The sequence below is a fragment of the Solea solea genome, chromosome 2 (assembly GCF_958295425.1).
Source record: "Solea solea chromosome 2, fSolSol10.1, whole genome shotgun sequence".
In the NCBI taxonomy this organism is placed as follows: Eukaryota; Metazoa; Chordata; class Actinopteri; order Pleuronectiformes; family Soleidae; genus Solea; species Solea solea.
The window spans coordinates 17,184,713-17,200,314 of NC_081135.1; the positions used below are offsets into that span (position 1 = coordinate 17,184,713).

The following is a 15,602-nucleotide window of genomic DNA, read 5'->3' on the forward strand; positions in this document are numbered from 1 at the left end:
TTTAAATGTTTCTCACTATTACATGAAATACATGAATATATATCTGTAAAGCAAATCCACATACACATAAATCGAAAAAGTGACATTAAACTGTGGCTTTGTGTGGCAACATTAACATCACAGAATGTGTCTGTTGTCTTTTTATATAGTGCACAACTTCTTTACTGTACACATTTTTTCACATTTCCTTTTGCATGTAATTTCGATCTACTTTTTACTCTCTTATTTTCGTATTTTATTTTTTTTGGCATGTGTGCTTTTGTTACTCTTGTTTTTGCACCAACAACCAGAGCAAATTCCTCCAATTGTATAAGCTTTAGCTGACAATAATTTTGATTCTGGAAGTTGTGAATATGACAGAGAATGTCATTGTGGGTATTTGAAATGTTCATTTGGACTAGAAGACGAATTGAATTACGGATATAAAACGGCTTACTATAGCGGTCATCCCGTTCAGAAATGTCTGCGGTCGCCCCTGGTTACCTGCCATCACTTGCACCAGTTGCCTGTGCACATGCTTTACATCGCGCGCTACTATGCGCTGTGCGAGGCGCATGCAGTAGCTGTCAGATGCGGTTGCGCGCTTCAGTCGCACATTGAACAAAAGAGCGACATCGGGGGGCATCCTCTGCTGCTGTAGAGAAGCTGGGACTCGCTTTGTTTCTCTCCCTCTGCTGCTGCTGCTGCTGCTGCTGTTGTATATCACTTGGATAGAAGGAGGATTGTTTGCGTCCCAACATGAACCAAACCGCCTCCGTTTCGCATCAAGTCAAATGCCAGTCCACGAAGACCATCAAGGTATTTACTTTATCTACTTATATTCCTGTGTTGTGTTGAGCTGTGTGTGCCTGAGCAGCATCAGCTGTGGAACAGCTCGAAACTTCAGCGCGAGCTTGGTGACTGAATGCTATGCGCATTGACGCGCAGCGTTTTGGATGGAGATGCTGCGATGGTGGATGATGTATTCTTATCAGATGCTGTGGCAAGTTGCTGCTCTTGTTTGAAGCTGTGTGAAAAGTGAAGAAGTGATACGAGTCTTGGGATTTGAATGAAGGTGTCCTAGTCCATTGTGAATGTAATGGATGAGGAGGCACTGGCGCAGTGGCGAGATTTCATTCATATCACGTCCTACTCTTCATCATCATTATTGTTGTCCATTACACTTACGTGGGCTGATCACTACACTTATGTTGGCTGATCAGAAATAATCTCACAGCGCACTGTTGTTGGTGTCTCTGTTGCAACTTCGTTACAGTAATGCAATGAGTAAACATGTGAAACACTGACTGAACCATCAAACAACAACACGGGATCTGATGGCGTATCAGTTGCTCAACTTTGCTCTGGAGATCATCCAACCTGTTGTTAGAAATAATAAGCATGAAAGAGGAGATTACAATGAATGATTGTGTGTATGTAATGTGAACTAATGAGAGGTCAGGTGTAGTGAAGTTAACACCTTCGCTTTCTGTGTGAGTCATGATGGAGAGCAGCATCCGCATTGTCTTCAGTACAGTGCAAGTAAACCTAAGAAGAAAAGGAGGAGCGTGACATCGGTGTTTTGTGTGCATTTTTTTTTACGCTGTGTGTGTGTTCGTTTTTGTTTCCTCTTTTGTTTTCAAATGCTGACTTTTTCAGACGAATAATGATTGGTCCTTTTGAAGCAGAACCTAATTTCTGTGTATTTAGCTAAATCTAAGATGACAATGTGAGTTGTGATTAGAATAAGGGTAACTGGTTATATTAAAAAAAAAAGGGCTTTGGTTGGGCTGTCCAAATAATTGAAATTAAATACAGTGTCTTAACAAGTAGAGCTGCACAAACATCTTTGTGTGTATTGATTTTGTCCACATCACTTTTCAACCTGGATGTCCCAACAGAGAAATTTAGCTTCGGGCAAATGCATCGATCCGCTTTCCCCACTAAATCCCAGAGGCGGGCAATTTATTTATTTATTTTTGGCTGAATGTATTAGTGGAGTTTTGACTTGAGATGAATGATGAGAGAAAATAAACCCTTTTTTTTTTCTCCTTTTCCACTTGGAATCATAAAGAATTTGTAGTGGGTTTTTCAGTGGATATGAGCCAATATAGTTGTTTAATTGGTGTTGGTCTAATACTGACCAAAATCACTGGATCAGATATTGGAAAAAGAAAAAAAAAATCTGATTGATCCATTTACTCTCAGTTGGATGCAGATGCCTTACTATGCACACAAAACCTGCCATTAAGAGAGATGTCATGTGACCCGGAGGTGATTGAAGGGCCGCAAATATCTGCAGTGCATCACGTTTTTATAGCTTGGTGGTAAATGCATCAACACAAGTGTCTTGTTATCAGCTAAACTGTTTAACTTGTGTAAAAGACTGTATCAAACTGTTATTGGAATTGGTATTGGTAGGAACTGACGGTTGTGTTATCCATTCTGGACAGTTTTCAGTTGCAGAGCTGTCACTCCTCATGCTGGGTCCCCTCCTCTGTGAGCCAACTCCTTTTCTGTTATCTGTGCATACATACAGGAGCTGGATGCTGACTTTAACCCACCATGTATGCATTACCATGAGGAACCTATAAGGCCCCAGGAGTGTGGAGACGCACTAACAGGATAAGCGTAATCATAAATATGCACAGGATGTGCCAAGGCCAGTAAGCCTGTGCAAGAGCTGGTATCAGTAGCAGCTGACTTTATGGTAGTGCTTTTGTTTTGTGGTAATAAATGGTCTGATCATGTTGGACCAGAGGGGGGAAATAAAAATAAATGTATTAGGCCTTGATCAGCTTAACACTAAACCATATCCTTTGTCACACAGTACTTGAAGTGACACTATTTGCTATGCTTTTAAATACATGGCTAATAGTTGGCTTGCAGTATTTATGAGCACTGTACTTTGCAAAAACATCAGATGATACTCAGTCATTTTGAATTTTGAATGCAGAACATAGTGGCTGCATCAATGCAACTGTGTGGTCTATATAAGGGTGTTGCAACATTTGTGGCACCAGACCTTGGAGTAATCTGGACCCATTACATAGATATAGCAAGTAACCCTCTGGGACCCACACTGAGAGGATACAGATCAGATTAGTTCAAAGTAGGGTTTTAACAAGGAATTGATTTTTAATCCATGGATTAATTGTCAAGCATTTTTATAATCAGTTTCTGCTTTTAAGATTTCCGTTTCTTAAATGTGTCTCTTTGTTCCTCTGATAGGTAACTGAATATATTTGGTTTAACTAATGTGACAATGCTGCATTTTGATGATTGATAAAAACTGATTTCCACCCTTTTTTTTTTTTTTTTTACATTTTATGGACCAAACATCAACAATAAAATCCAGGAAATAAATGCCACATTATTCCCTGATGAAAATAACTCTTTCCATAGTTTTGGATTATTTTTGCTTTGTTCCTGCATTCCCTTAGGCCAGTCCTTAAACTGTTGCAATATGTACAAACCCCCAAAATGTAGTAAATCTACCTATTTTTAATGAATTTATGCATACCATTACATATACATGCATAAATGAGCAAACGTTGAAAAATAAAGTACATAAAGTACATTCCAAACTTTGCCTCTTCCAAACTGTGTGCATGTGATCACAGTTATTACATTTTGACTCCAGTGTTGTTGAACTGTGAATGTTGCCCAGTGGCACTACACTCATCACCTATGCCAAACTGAGGCCAGTCCACTTTAACAAAGGCAAGGACACGAATACAGAAAGGAGAAAGAAGCACAAGTCAGAGCTGAGGTTACAGTGGACTTCATCATTTTTTCTCAGAAACTAACTGAGGAAAGGTTTTCAGTGCCTTTAAGCCAGATGACGCAAACAGTGCAGGACATAATGGATATGAATGTGAGCAAAAGTGTTGGTCAAAAGGTCACCAGAAGTCCATTGATTTTCCTTTTAGTAAGAGCCCAGAGAAAGAAGACACAGCCATCCATCACATTGGCAATTATGTAACATTACTATGTGACATTCTATTTCTTATTCATTTAACGTTTTTTTTCCACTTTTTTTTATTTTTTACAACTGCACATTAAATTGCTTCACTTTGTGGAGATCCAGTGTTACATTTTGGCATTTCAGCAGTCCAGTGTGTTAGAATTAGTGACATCCAATAGTGAAACTGCGGAGTGTATAATAACCAGAGGAGAGAGAATCGTCTATTTTCCGACGCATTGCGATTGCCAGAATCAGAAGAATGACAAAATGATTTAACACTGTGCTTGGTTTAATCAGTTGAATGTTGAAAGTATAGACGTCCAACATATGTGTCACTGTGTGATTACATTGCATCTCTTCATAATTACATTCTATGCGCCTTAACCAATAAACTTGTTAAATGTCACACAGTGTAAATGCATGCTTCACCTCACAAGCTTAAGCAAAGACGGCTGAGTGAGAGCTATCGCCAAAGTATAAAATCCGACCAACACAATCTGGATTAAAACCTGACGTGTGGAAAAATGTTTGCGTCTATGAATTACAGGGAATAGGCAAGCTCGACAAAAGCCAAACAAGCAAAACTGAACTGCTTCGGCAAAACAACCAACATGCACAACATGTTATGTTACCATGGCACCTGGATGTGGAGGATAAGCATCCTCATTTAGCAAGAGATGATGAATCTTCCACAAACCTGAGAAAACAATTATGATCATGATGGATCTTTGATGGAGCTAAGCCATGAGATAATTGTTTTATTCTGCATTCACACAAACATGTTTGTCATATGATCGTTTATTACACTGGGCATGTGCATAGCAGTGTAAATAGAAAGCAGATTTTTTTTTTTACTCTTCCCATGGTTGCTTAGTAAAGACAAAGGACCAATAGTGCAAAGAGATTGATGAAGAGGTAAAACTGAAAGTAAGTGTTACTGATTTCATTCAGAGATGATAGTCGAGTTGTAACTGAGAGTGAGTCAGAATATGTAACGGTGTCATCATTTCCAAAGGTCTCTGCCTGTCCAGACTAATGCGGTCCCAGAGTTTTCAAACTGAACCTGAACAGCATTTGCAAACGTATTTGTTTCAGATCCAGTTTCAAACTAAAATAGAATTGTGAATGTAGCACATCATGAGTCACTAAGAGGGGCTAAAATCAAGTGTCAACAAGGGTTTCATTTGATCAAACCTTCCTGATTAAACCTTTTCACCTGTGTGAGTTTGTTTCGCAGTCACTCAGAATTGATTCCATCTGTTTGCTTCAAGCTGTCATGGTGATTGTGACAGTCTTGTGGGAGGTTGTGACTGCTTTAAAACAAGGATGATCCATGAAGATAATTAGAAGAAGCCAATATTATTGCAACACTCAAGGAGTAGAAACCAGACAGGACAGAACTGACAGGGAACCAATAGAACTAGGATTATCCCCCACAGATTGCATCCGGTAATCAGTGATCAGTTTTTGTCTAATATATAGACGACTAAACACCTTTGAGTCAGAACTGAAGAAGCCTCTTTGATAAGAGGTGAAACATCTTCCAACCTAACTCCAACTCCAACTCCAGTTGCCTACAGCAAACTACATAATCTATGACCTGGATGAACCTTCACAGACATGACTAAACAGATATTTTGAGACCACTGTGACCTTGACCTCTTACCTCTGGCCATCCAAAGCTAAGCAGTTTGAGTCAAACTGAATATTCTGTGGCAAAATGTGAACGTTGTGTTTGCTAGAAAAACATTGTTTGATTTTTGAGGTAGTGGAGACCTCAAGATGTAACATCTCATGAACTTACTGAGATATTTTGCCACACTGTCTCCAGTGTGGAAGTAAATTAGGGCTGTAGCAGTGATCCCCTGGAATAACACAGTCGCACAGTGTTACTGTATACACACAACCCTTCCAACTGAAGAGAGCAGAGGAAAACTACTTTGTTTTTGCACCACTTTCTACATCCTCCATCTCTATTATCACCTCCAATGGTGTGAAAACATGTAAACGTGGCTGTAAGATTAAGTTTGCCATTCACTTTCACAGTTGTGTTCACTGACACCAAACTGTCGGAAAAGCTAACTGCTAGGCGAGGATAACTGCTGTGTGTAAATTTAGATGCAATGACAGTGAGTTATCAAAAGTCTCGCTAATGAGTTTGAGAGATTGTTTAGCCACAGTAGTTAAAAAAATAGTGTTACGGGTTAGCTAAAGCCATGTTTTCATTGAGTGCAACGGTTTGATTTGGTACAGCTCAGTACATGTTTTTTTGCTATTCCATTAGAAATAGTATCAATCATTCAAACTTTATTTATAGAGCACTTTTAGCACAATACAAATGCAGCGAAAAGTGGTAATACAATAAAATAATAAAATAGTTGATATGGCTGGGCACAGAAGAACCAGAGATTACTAAAATAACCAGCCCCAACCATTCCATTCTTTAGCACACTTAAAATGTAAAATGGTATGGTACAGTCAGGGTGGAGCCAGCCACCGGGCTCACCGGGCTCAGCCCACACCCCGTGTAGTGAAGGCACTAGAAACACAAGTCTGACCCAGGGCTTTCTACGATCAGGCTGCAAGATAGTGGCCTTTGTAAACCAAGGCCCCTGCAAGTAGAGATAAAAGTTTTATTCTAAGGCTATAAAGACTGATTAAAGCAATTACAGAAACCCATACACATACAATGTCTGCCAGTAAACCCTCCTAAATGTTACAAACTGGACCATTAAAGAGCCAAACACCAGTGTAACGATCAATGGATTGGTCATTGTCTCTGTCTAAACCAGTCTGAGTATAGGTGAAGTCACTTACTGTCACATGTGATTGTGGTGGCTGCTTGGCATCCAGTGCTGCTGGCTTAATCTCACAGTGTTTATTTTTTGCAATCACAACTATAGCCTTAGCTTCTGTCCATGTCTGTCTCTGGTATGGATGTCATATGCTGAATACAAGGGTATCGGACTGTGTCACACACTGTTTGTGTTTAAAATTACATTAGTTTTATTTTCCCAGGAGGAAGTGAACAATAATTGTGTGTCCAGTTGAAACAGAATATTAAAGACAGACCAAGCTTCTTTTTTTTGGTCCGAGTTTGCTTCACTCCAGCTTGATGCACTGACACGTTCTGACACACATACATTGTTTGTGTGAATACAAAATAAGTAAAAGCACTTTTCCTGTTGAGCCAACATTGTTTGCTTTCCCCCACAATGACAATAAACAGATTGAATTACATGGACAATATGCTGTTGCTTCTAGGGCTGCCATGGGCTAATGTTTGCAGGAGTGTCTGTTCACACAAAGACATTTTCTGGATCTCTGAGTGCAGCACTGTTGTCTTTTACTGCCCGTAGTTTTACTTTTAGGAAACATGAGCTAGAGGCTACTGAGGCATTTGGTGCATTTACTACGAGTAACAGAAATCTCACCCATTAACTGTATATCCAGTGGGTTGTGAGTGAGTAAGTGACCCATGTGCGGCATGGACTAGAGCTGTCATTTTTTGCAAAATATTGATTTCACCATCAGAGCTCCAGCCAAATCTGCACAACAGACTATAAATTACATTTAAGAGGAGCAGCTTCAAGATGCATTCAAGAAACCTCATAAATTTAATTTCTTTTGCAAACAAGCTAACCAAATGATTTTGTATCATTTTAATATCACAAATAGTGGCTTTTCAACTTTTGATGATTAAACAAATAATCAAATAATCACATTTTAATGCTCATCCTTAATGCATAGTTGTTGTGCTGCTCATCTGTGAAGCCTCCAGAAATACTCCCACACATCCCTATATGCAGACGCCTTGGTGCCGTGATTGTCTGCTGAAGAGGACGGTTTTATTTGTTTGTGTCCTCCATTTTCAAATCAAAACAACATAACAGCTGTGTCTCTAGTCAAGTGTGCATTTGTAGTCAAAATGCATCACGATTAGGCTGTCCCATGTCCCTGTTATTTTCTGCCACTGTCTCACCATAGTTGATAACTCTGCATGCGCACTGGCGCTGTGTATCGCTGACCTCTTCTGTGTAGGTTTTTTCACAATGAATTAGTTCCTCAGCCTACATGTCCTTAAAATAATGTATTAGCAATGACATTAATACAGTCTAACTCATTCTGTGAACAAATATAAACTATAGTTTATATGATACTATTTTGAAGTTCAAGGTTATTGATAAGTGCAAGATGCAGGGTCTCGAGCCACCACTGGGGGGCAGGGATGCGGGGCAGGGTGCAGCTTGCTTTCGTGCAATCAACATAGCTCAGCTAAATCCCTTATCCTAGTTCCGTGCAATAGGCCCCTGGAGACGAAGACAAATGTTAAAGCATACAAAAAGAAATAAATTAATCCTAAAATAATACCACTACAAAAAGTATGTTTAATTATAATATAATTAGCTTTTTATCATCAAATACTGACATACTGACATACATTCCATCGCATTAATATCAGTAACATTTCTTTATGGAATGAAGGGATTTAAGGGAAATGATTTGACTTGTTCATGTTTTTCCCTTGTTACATAAAATAATATCCATCAAAAATAATAATATAAAAAACCTAAAAAAACTGGGGACACACGGTGTTGTAGTGGTTAGCACTCTCGCCTTGCAGCGAGAAGACCCAGGTTCGAGCCCAGGTTGGAACAAGGGCCTTTCTGCATTGAGTTTGCATGTTCTCCCCGTGGGTGTGCGTGGGTTCTCTCCGGGTTCTCCGGCTTCCGCCCACAGTCCAGAAACATGCAATGTGGGGATAGGTAAATTGGACACTCTAAATTGACCATAGGAGTGAGTGTGAGAGTGAATGGTTGTTTGTCTCTATCTGTGTGTGGCCCTGCGATGGACTGGTGAACTGTCCAGGGTGTACCCCGCCTATCGCCCGATGTAGCTGAGATTGGCACGGCACCCCCCGCGACCCTCTGGCAGAGAATAAAGCGGTAGATGATGACTGACTGACCGAAAAAAACTGGTACAACACAAATCTAGAACTGACTGAACAAGATCTCTAACTAAAAATTACTATTATTATTTCCACCATTATATTGAAAAATTAGACCAATTAAGGGTAAAACAAAACTAGTTTCCCAGGTGCAGGAAGAACTGTGAATCACAACTTCAACTTGTTGAGGGCAGCATTTAACCTCTCGGTGTATGGCCTGTTGGAATTTATGTTGAGAATTGGTGAGTTTTGTGGGCTAGACCGTCTTATTTTTCACAGCGTCTGACTTTCTTCTCCTCCAAGTGTGCAGCTGATAGGAACGATGTAATTACCTCAGATGGTCTGATGTGCCTTTAGGCTGTATATTTCATACTCAAACAGGATTTTAATGTTCAAGGTTGAACTTCCCTCCTCAAAAGTTCAAAAATATATTGAAATCTTGGATTAAAAGTGACACATTAACCTCCAATCTGTCTCAGAAAGAAGTGCAAGAAGCAATGGTTATGGGGAGGATTAACAATACCAAACCCCTTTCTGTTGCACAAAACCCACTAATCTCTTCATGTCTGACCCTCATTACCTTGTACTGCGATTGTAACATCCTTCCTCATCCACTCTTCATATTATAAGTGTGTCCTAACGCCACTAGCCAAGATAAGAAATCCAATTAGGAAGAGACACCAGATTTGTCGTGGGTCTTAACTGCTTTGGGTCTAACTGAGTTTAACAAGACTGGAGGCAGCCCGAGGCTCATGTCATCGTTGAAGTGTCAGGTCCACCCACATGCAGATTGCTGCTATAAACTTGGATTGTCATGGAAGCAGGGAGCTGTGTCAGTGCTCCTGTCTGAGTGTGCGCATCAGTGACGGGAGCACAAGGTTGTGTATAGAAGAATGTGCCACATTTCTCAAGCTGTGCTGTAACACTGTGGATTTACTCTGATATTACACAGTGGGGATCTCGACAGGAAGTTTGGTAAGAGTGACAGCCAGTGATTCATGAAAGTGTAAAGGACTGAGCCTCCTTTTATCTGAAATACCAGTTTTAAGATCTTGTTTCATCATGACAAGATAAATCCATCTGAGTGAAAGCGTCCCACTGTATTCTCCACCTACCCCAAAACCACTTATAGTCACTTGTAAAGTTCTTAAGTGACAAAAAGCCTGATACTGAAAATTAAAGTATTCCAAAGTCTACAAATAGTGGGCAAAAACAAGTCTGTTTTAGTCCCAGATAAGTAATAGATAAGACCCATTTCGTATTGAATATTCGTTTCTGCAGCAGGGACTAGAGCAGTGATTGTGTTGGAATTAAATTAATTAAAGGGGACATATTACGCAAAATCAACTTTTTAACCATTTTAATACTTATATTTGGGACTCTGGGGGCCCTACCAGTCACCAAAGTGTGGAAAAAGAATACTCCGTCATGTTTTCGTGGTTCCCCTAAGTGTAAGTATAGGCGATAAAACACTCGATGTTGAATTCCCTGCGCTTATGACGTCAGAATGCGCATTTCACCTCGAATGTTACCGCCCCACCAGTAAGTTTACTTCGAGAGCTCCACCTTAGCTCCACCTTGTCCCTGCGAGAGTGCAGGCGAGGGAGGAAGAGCGGTATTATGTCAATGCGGAGGGACAAGTGTGCTGTTCGTGGCTGCACAGTGGAGCACAGTGTTTTACACTGTGCTCCACTGAGGATTACAGAGGATTTGATATATGAAGCTAATGTGCCGGATAAAGTCAGCAAACGTGTGTTCGTGTGTTCGCACTAGACAGCGGTCGCCGTATTTAGTCAGGGGACGTATTTCACCGACGTACAAACACACACACGTTGTTAAGAAAAGGTCACATAGAGCTCATAACTAACCATTCTGACACGTCCTAATTAAAAATATTTGTTCAGTACGTCTTCCATGACCGGAGCACAGACACTGATACAATCACATATACAGCCGCTCGCCACTGGCGATCAGCGGTGCTGCACTCTCTGTGCAGTATGCGACTGATCGCCAGCTCCGGTGCAGACCGGTGACTATGCTCCGGAGACCTCGCCACCGCGGCACCGCTGATCAGTCGCTGTATGCGTTTAGGCAGCTCGCCGCTCGCCGCTGGCGATCAGCGGTGGCGCGGTGGCGATCAGCGGTGCCGCGGTGACGAGGTCTCCGGAGCATAGTCACCGGTCTGATACAGTAACATACAGCGCCAGCTTATGCAGCTCGCCGCGCGCCGCTGGCGATCAGTGGTGCTGTTCCTAAGTGTTTTTAACTGATTAACAGTTCGGCACTGTTACGTCTCTTCCTGTGACGGCACTCGTCACAGCACGCTGCCATGTTGATATTGTCAGAGAACTAGTGGAGGGAGGGGGAGACGAATAGAGCTGTAAAGCGCTGTAACGAGGACAAATCAGAAACCCCCTGGAAGAAGTGGGTGTGTGTTTGCCTGTGTCTCATTTGCATATAAAGGGACCATGCACGAAAACCGAGCATTCTGAAAGGGGCGGGCTTAGCAGGGTTATTGAACTGCTATGACGCTTCATCCTTATGGTATTTTGACCAAGGCATGTCACTGACATGTTCATTAGGACACCAGGGAACTATTTTAATGGCGGGAAATAGGGTATAATATGTCCCCTTTAAGAAAACAAAATAATCTGTTTAGCTTTTTTTTTCAAATGCCACTGATTTGTTGGTTGTGGCTCAGCACAATATCAACATCAGCTGCCAAATGTCAATTACTATTTTAGTTGGAAAATGGTTTACCTTATTGAAAAATTACACAGGCAGATACAGTATGTACTCAACCACCTACAACATGCATTCTCTGTGCCATTTTTTGGGTAAGATTTTGTAATTTCCCAAAGATCCTCAACAGGCTTCAGGTCTGGACTCTAGAGTGAACATTTCATGTGTGAAAATGAAGTCTCATGCGCCCTAAACCCATAGTTTAAGCCTTATGAATCATAAATCTTCGCATCGATATCTCTGGTAATCCTGATGGACTTTCAGTATAGTAAAGTAGTCAGCTGATCCTGAGCTGACCAGCTGAAGCAACTTTAGATCATAACACTGCCCTCAAAGGCTTGTAGCCCATGTGCGAATATGTGACTAGTTTTTGGCCAGCAATGTATATACAGTATATGCTCAAGGCATATATGTGTTTGGGTTGGCCCAAGCATGTAGACAAGTTGTGACCTGTTTTAAGTATCTGGGGGTGCAGATTGGAAATGACCGTACATGAAGCTTCAACAACACCTCCATAATCAAAAAAAGCACCAGCATCTCCACTTTCTGAGGCTGCTTGCCCTGTCTGTCCCCCTACCATCAGGCATCCATGCAAAAACCACCAAAATCATCCCGGCTGCTGTGATACTTTATTGATCCATGGTTGCTGTCGTTACTGTTACTGTTTCAACCAATGAGGTGCAATACCTGACCCATGCTATTGTCTTTTTCTGGGTGTTTTTTCATTGTTTTTTTTGTTATCGTTATTATATGCAGTTCCTAATTTAGTATTCTATTTGCATCATTCAGTCTTTCTTCTTTTAAGTGCTGCTGATATACTACATTTGTTGCAAGAAATGGAAATTAAATAAATAATCTTGAATCTGTAGGTGTGAAAGTAAGTATGAATGGTTGTTTGTCTCTGTACTACGGTTCTGTGATTGGTTCCTGCCTGCCCAGGCTGTAGCTTGCCGAAGCTACTTACACTTGGCCGAAAACCGAAACCGAAACACCAAAATAAATTATTATGCCAATTCTGTACCATTGTTTTTTTATTTAATTTTGTTGATATGGCTCGAACTGACTTCATTAAGTCAAGGCATTGCAATTGTATAGATTGATATTCATTTTTCAAAGAATAAATCAATTAAGAATCTATGAAAATATTTAGGAGGATCTCATCAAACTTATCAGACAACGAGGGTGCTTGTCCCTCATCTGGTGCAGACAGACAAGACTTTTTTTCTGCACACTGGTCCTGTGCTCTTCTCCATCTCCCAGTGGGTATATCCAACGCAGCCTGGACCATTTCTCTACGTACTGCTTTATCGCCACATCCAAAACAGGACCTATTAAATGCTGTCTGTCCAGCATTTAATAGGTCCTGTTCCACCGTGTATTCACATCTTGTTGGAACCGTTTTATTGGTGTTCCAATCTGATCTTGCATCATCACATCAACATCCTGTTTCGCTTGTTTTGTTTTTGTGTTAAAAGTCTTTTGGTCGCTTTCGGTGCATCTCTACTTTCAACCATGGGCAGGTCAGGAATTCGCCCCAGCACCTCCCCACAACCATCACATGATATGCAAGATGGATGGATGTACAGTAGGCTACCTTAAAAGAGCTTATCCAGGCAATCTGTACCAGTGATGTTTGCAAAACAGAAAACCCTGATTTAAGAAAACACAATGGAGATTGGGAATCCAATAATTAAAAGAAATATTTTCATGCTCCATCTAACTTGTGAGAGTACACAGTAGGGGCACAAGCTCATTTCCTCTGTGGGAAAATACACAGACCCTGAATCATGTGTTTACATATTAACATTTATGCCTGCTTCACCAGTCTGTTGACATTTATGACAAAGGAGAAGCATTTTCCTGTATTATCCCTTTTGGCATTAACAGTGCTGTTCATCAGTGTCAGTCCAACTAAGCCGTGTTTAGAGTCAGACTTTCAAACCAGTAGTTTACGACACTAATCACACAAGACTTCAAAAACATTACCTTACAATAAAGGATACAACAGCAGGGAAATTAAAGAGGCATTTTGTCTAAATAAAAGAAATAGCTCACAAACCTAATTAACTGACTGCACTGACTGAATGGATTTTGAATGGATCTTCTATTTTACCACTTGGTATGCATCTTAGAAAACAGCATATCAGATGTTTCATAGTATACTCAACATTAATAAATATATGTACAGTAATGATAATTATAAACACCAACCTGTCCTCCAACTGAAACATAACAATGGGTTGTTTTTTCCAACCCCTGAAACTATGGGTCGTTTTGGGTGCTGGTTTTGAAAACGTAGAGATCTCTGTTTTCCGGTGCGATATTTTTCAACTCAAATATGCACAGGTGTTACTGAGGTTAGGGTTAGGGCTAAAAAGACAGGGTTAGGCAGTAAAAATTAGGTATAGGGTGTCAAACCCTTGTCGACCACACTCCGGTGCAGTGCTCTCGTCACTGAGCCGACTGCCGGTGGTGACTTTGGTGAAGCTACTAGATACCACTTCCAAGGGACTACCAGGTTGCTGTCATGTATACAATCGCTAGGGGCGCTGGTTTTGAAAACGTAGGCATAGGTTGTGATTCCTTCATTGGAGGACAGTCTCATAAATACCAGCACACTGCATGTTTTTTTTTCTCTGTACATCTTGCCTTTTCACTTAGTCAATGAACATTTTTTCACATAATATTTATTCTTGGCTGATTGCCATTTGAAGACAAATTAAAAAGTGGGACATTTTCAGGAAATAATCCCACCCATGTTTGCTAATACTTATTGAGTTTATTCAAAGCTGAGTTTTGCCTCGCATGCAATTATTTTTGAAGCCTCCTCACCAAATTAAGTGGAGAGGTTTTTTGAGTCTTACAAAATACACTGGCTCATCTGTCATGTAGTCAACTGCAACAACCTGAAAGTAGAGCAATTTTGTAACTGCAGTTCTCTGATATGCAGTGTTAAAGCACTGATGTGCTTTGATGTCGTTCAAAGAGCTCCTTATGTCAAACAAGTTCTTATGTTGCTGCTGAAGTGACAGCCAGCTAGATTTTTACAGATAAGCAGATATGCTGATGGAGGCAAAGCTATAATCAACCCCAGTCATCTGCTGCCACGTCTACATCTGAAGCACTAAGCACCAATGAGACGGTTGAACAGTCAAATGTGAAAGTGCTCCATGTAAGAAAGTCTCTGCCTTCTATCAGAAAGATACACCATATAGTCACAAGTTCAAATGGTACTGAAGATGACTGTTTGATGTGATGTGATGTGTTTCTGTTTTATGTTATGTTTTTTATTGTACTGTGCCAGACACGATATGATGACAAATCTACAGACCACTTAATCAAAATGGAGTGACACAACAAAGTCTCTCTCTGTGTCTCTGTCTCTTTCTGTGTGTGTTCTTGTACTTGTTCCCTCCTTGGGATTTTTTCTGGTATAAACACTGAGTTATCAGGACCAGTAGTCCTCATGGAGACCAAACCCTGGTCCTAATTAGGCAGAACTGCATTGCTTAGGTTTATGGCTAGTGTTACATTAATTGGTTATGGTTAAGGTTAGAGATAAAGCTTTGTTTTGGCTGTCCTAATGAATGGAAGTCAATATAGTGTCCTAAGATTAGCTGTGCAATATTGTGTGTATTTGTATGTATATTTTTGTGAGGACCAAAAAAAGAAAAACACAAGGGAGCAAACATATTTTGTTAACATGAGAGCATGCACTTTGGGCGTCCCTCACTACCTTAAAGGCCTTTTTTACGGTAAAAACTTTTACGGTTACACATAGAATTGAGTTTATGTTATGTTAAAGCATTTGGTGATGGTTAAGGTTAGGGTAAGGGCCTAGGGCATGCAGTTTGTGTGTGTGTAATTGTATGAACTTATCATTAGGCTATATTAAGAATGTTTATTATTATTAATAATAATAATAATAATAATAATAATAATAATAATAATAATAATAATAAATGA

General features: G+C 40.3%; 1 protein-coding gene across 1 annotated transcript in view; it reads left to right on the forward strand.

Annotated features, from left to right (window-relative positions):
* The first annotated feature begins 570 nt into the window (after positions 1-570).
* Positions 571-15,602, forward strand: part of LOC131444761 (inactive dipeptidyl peptidase 10-like) — a 278,070-nt gene continuing 263,038 nt past the window's right edge. Inside the window, exon 1 of the mRNA XM_058615388.1 lies at positions 571-798. Coding sequence (XP_058471371.1) covers positions 739-798 — 60 coding nt within the window. The 5' untranslated portion in view covers positions 571-738. The remainder of the gene's footprint in view (positions 799-15,602) is intronic.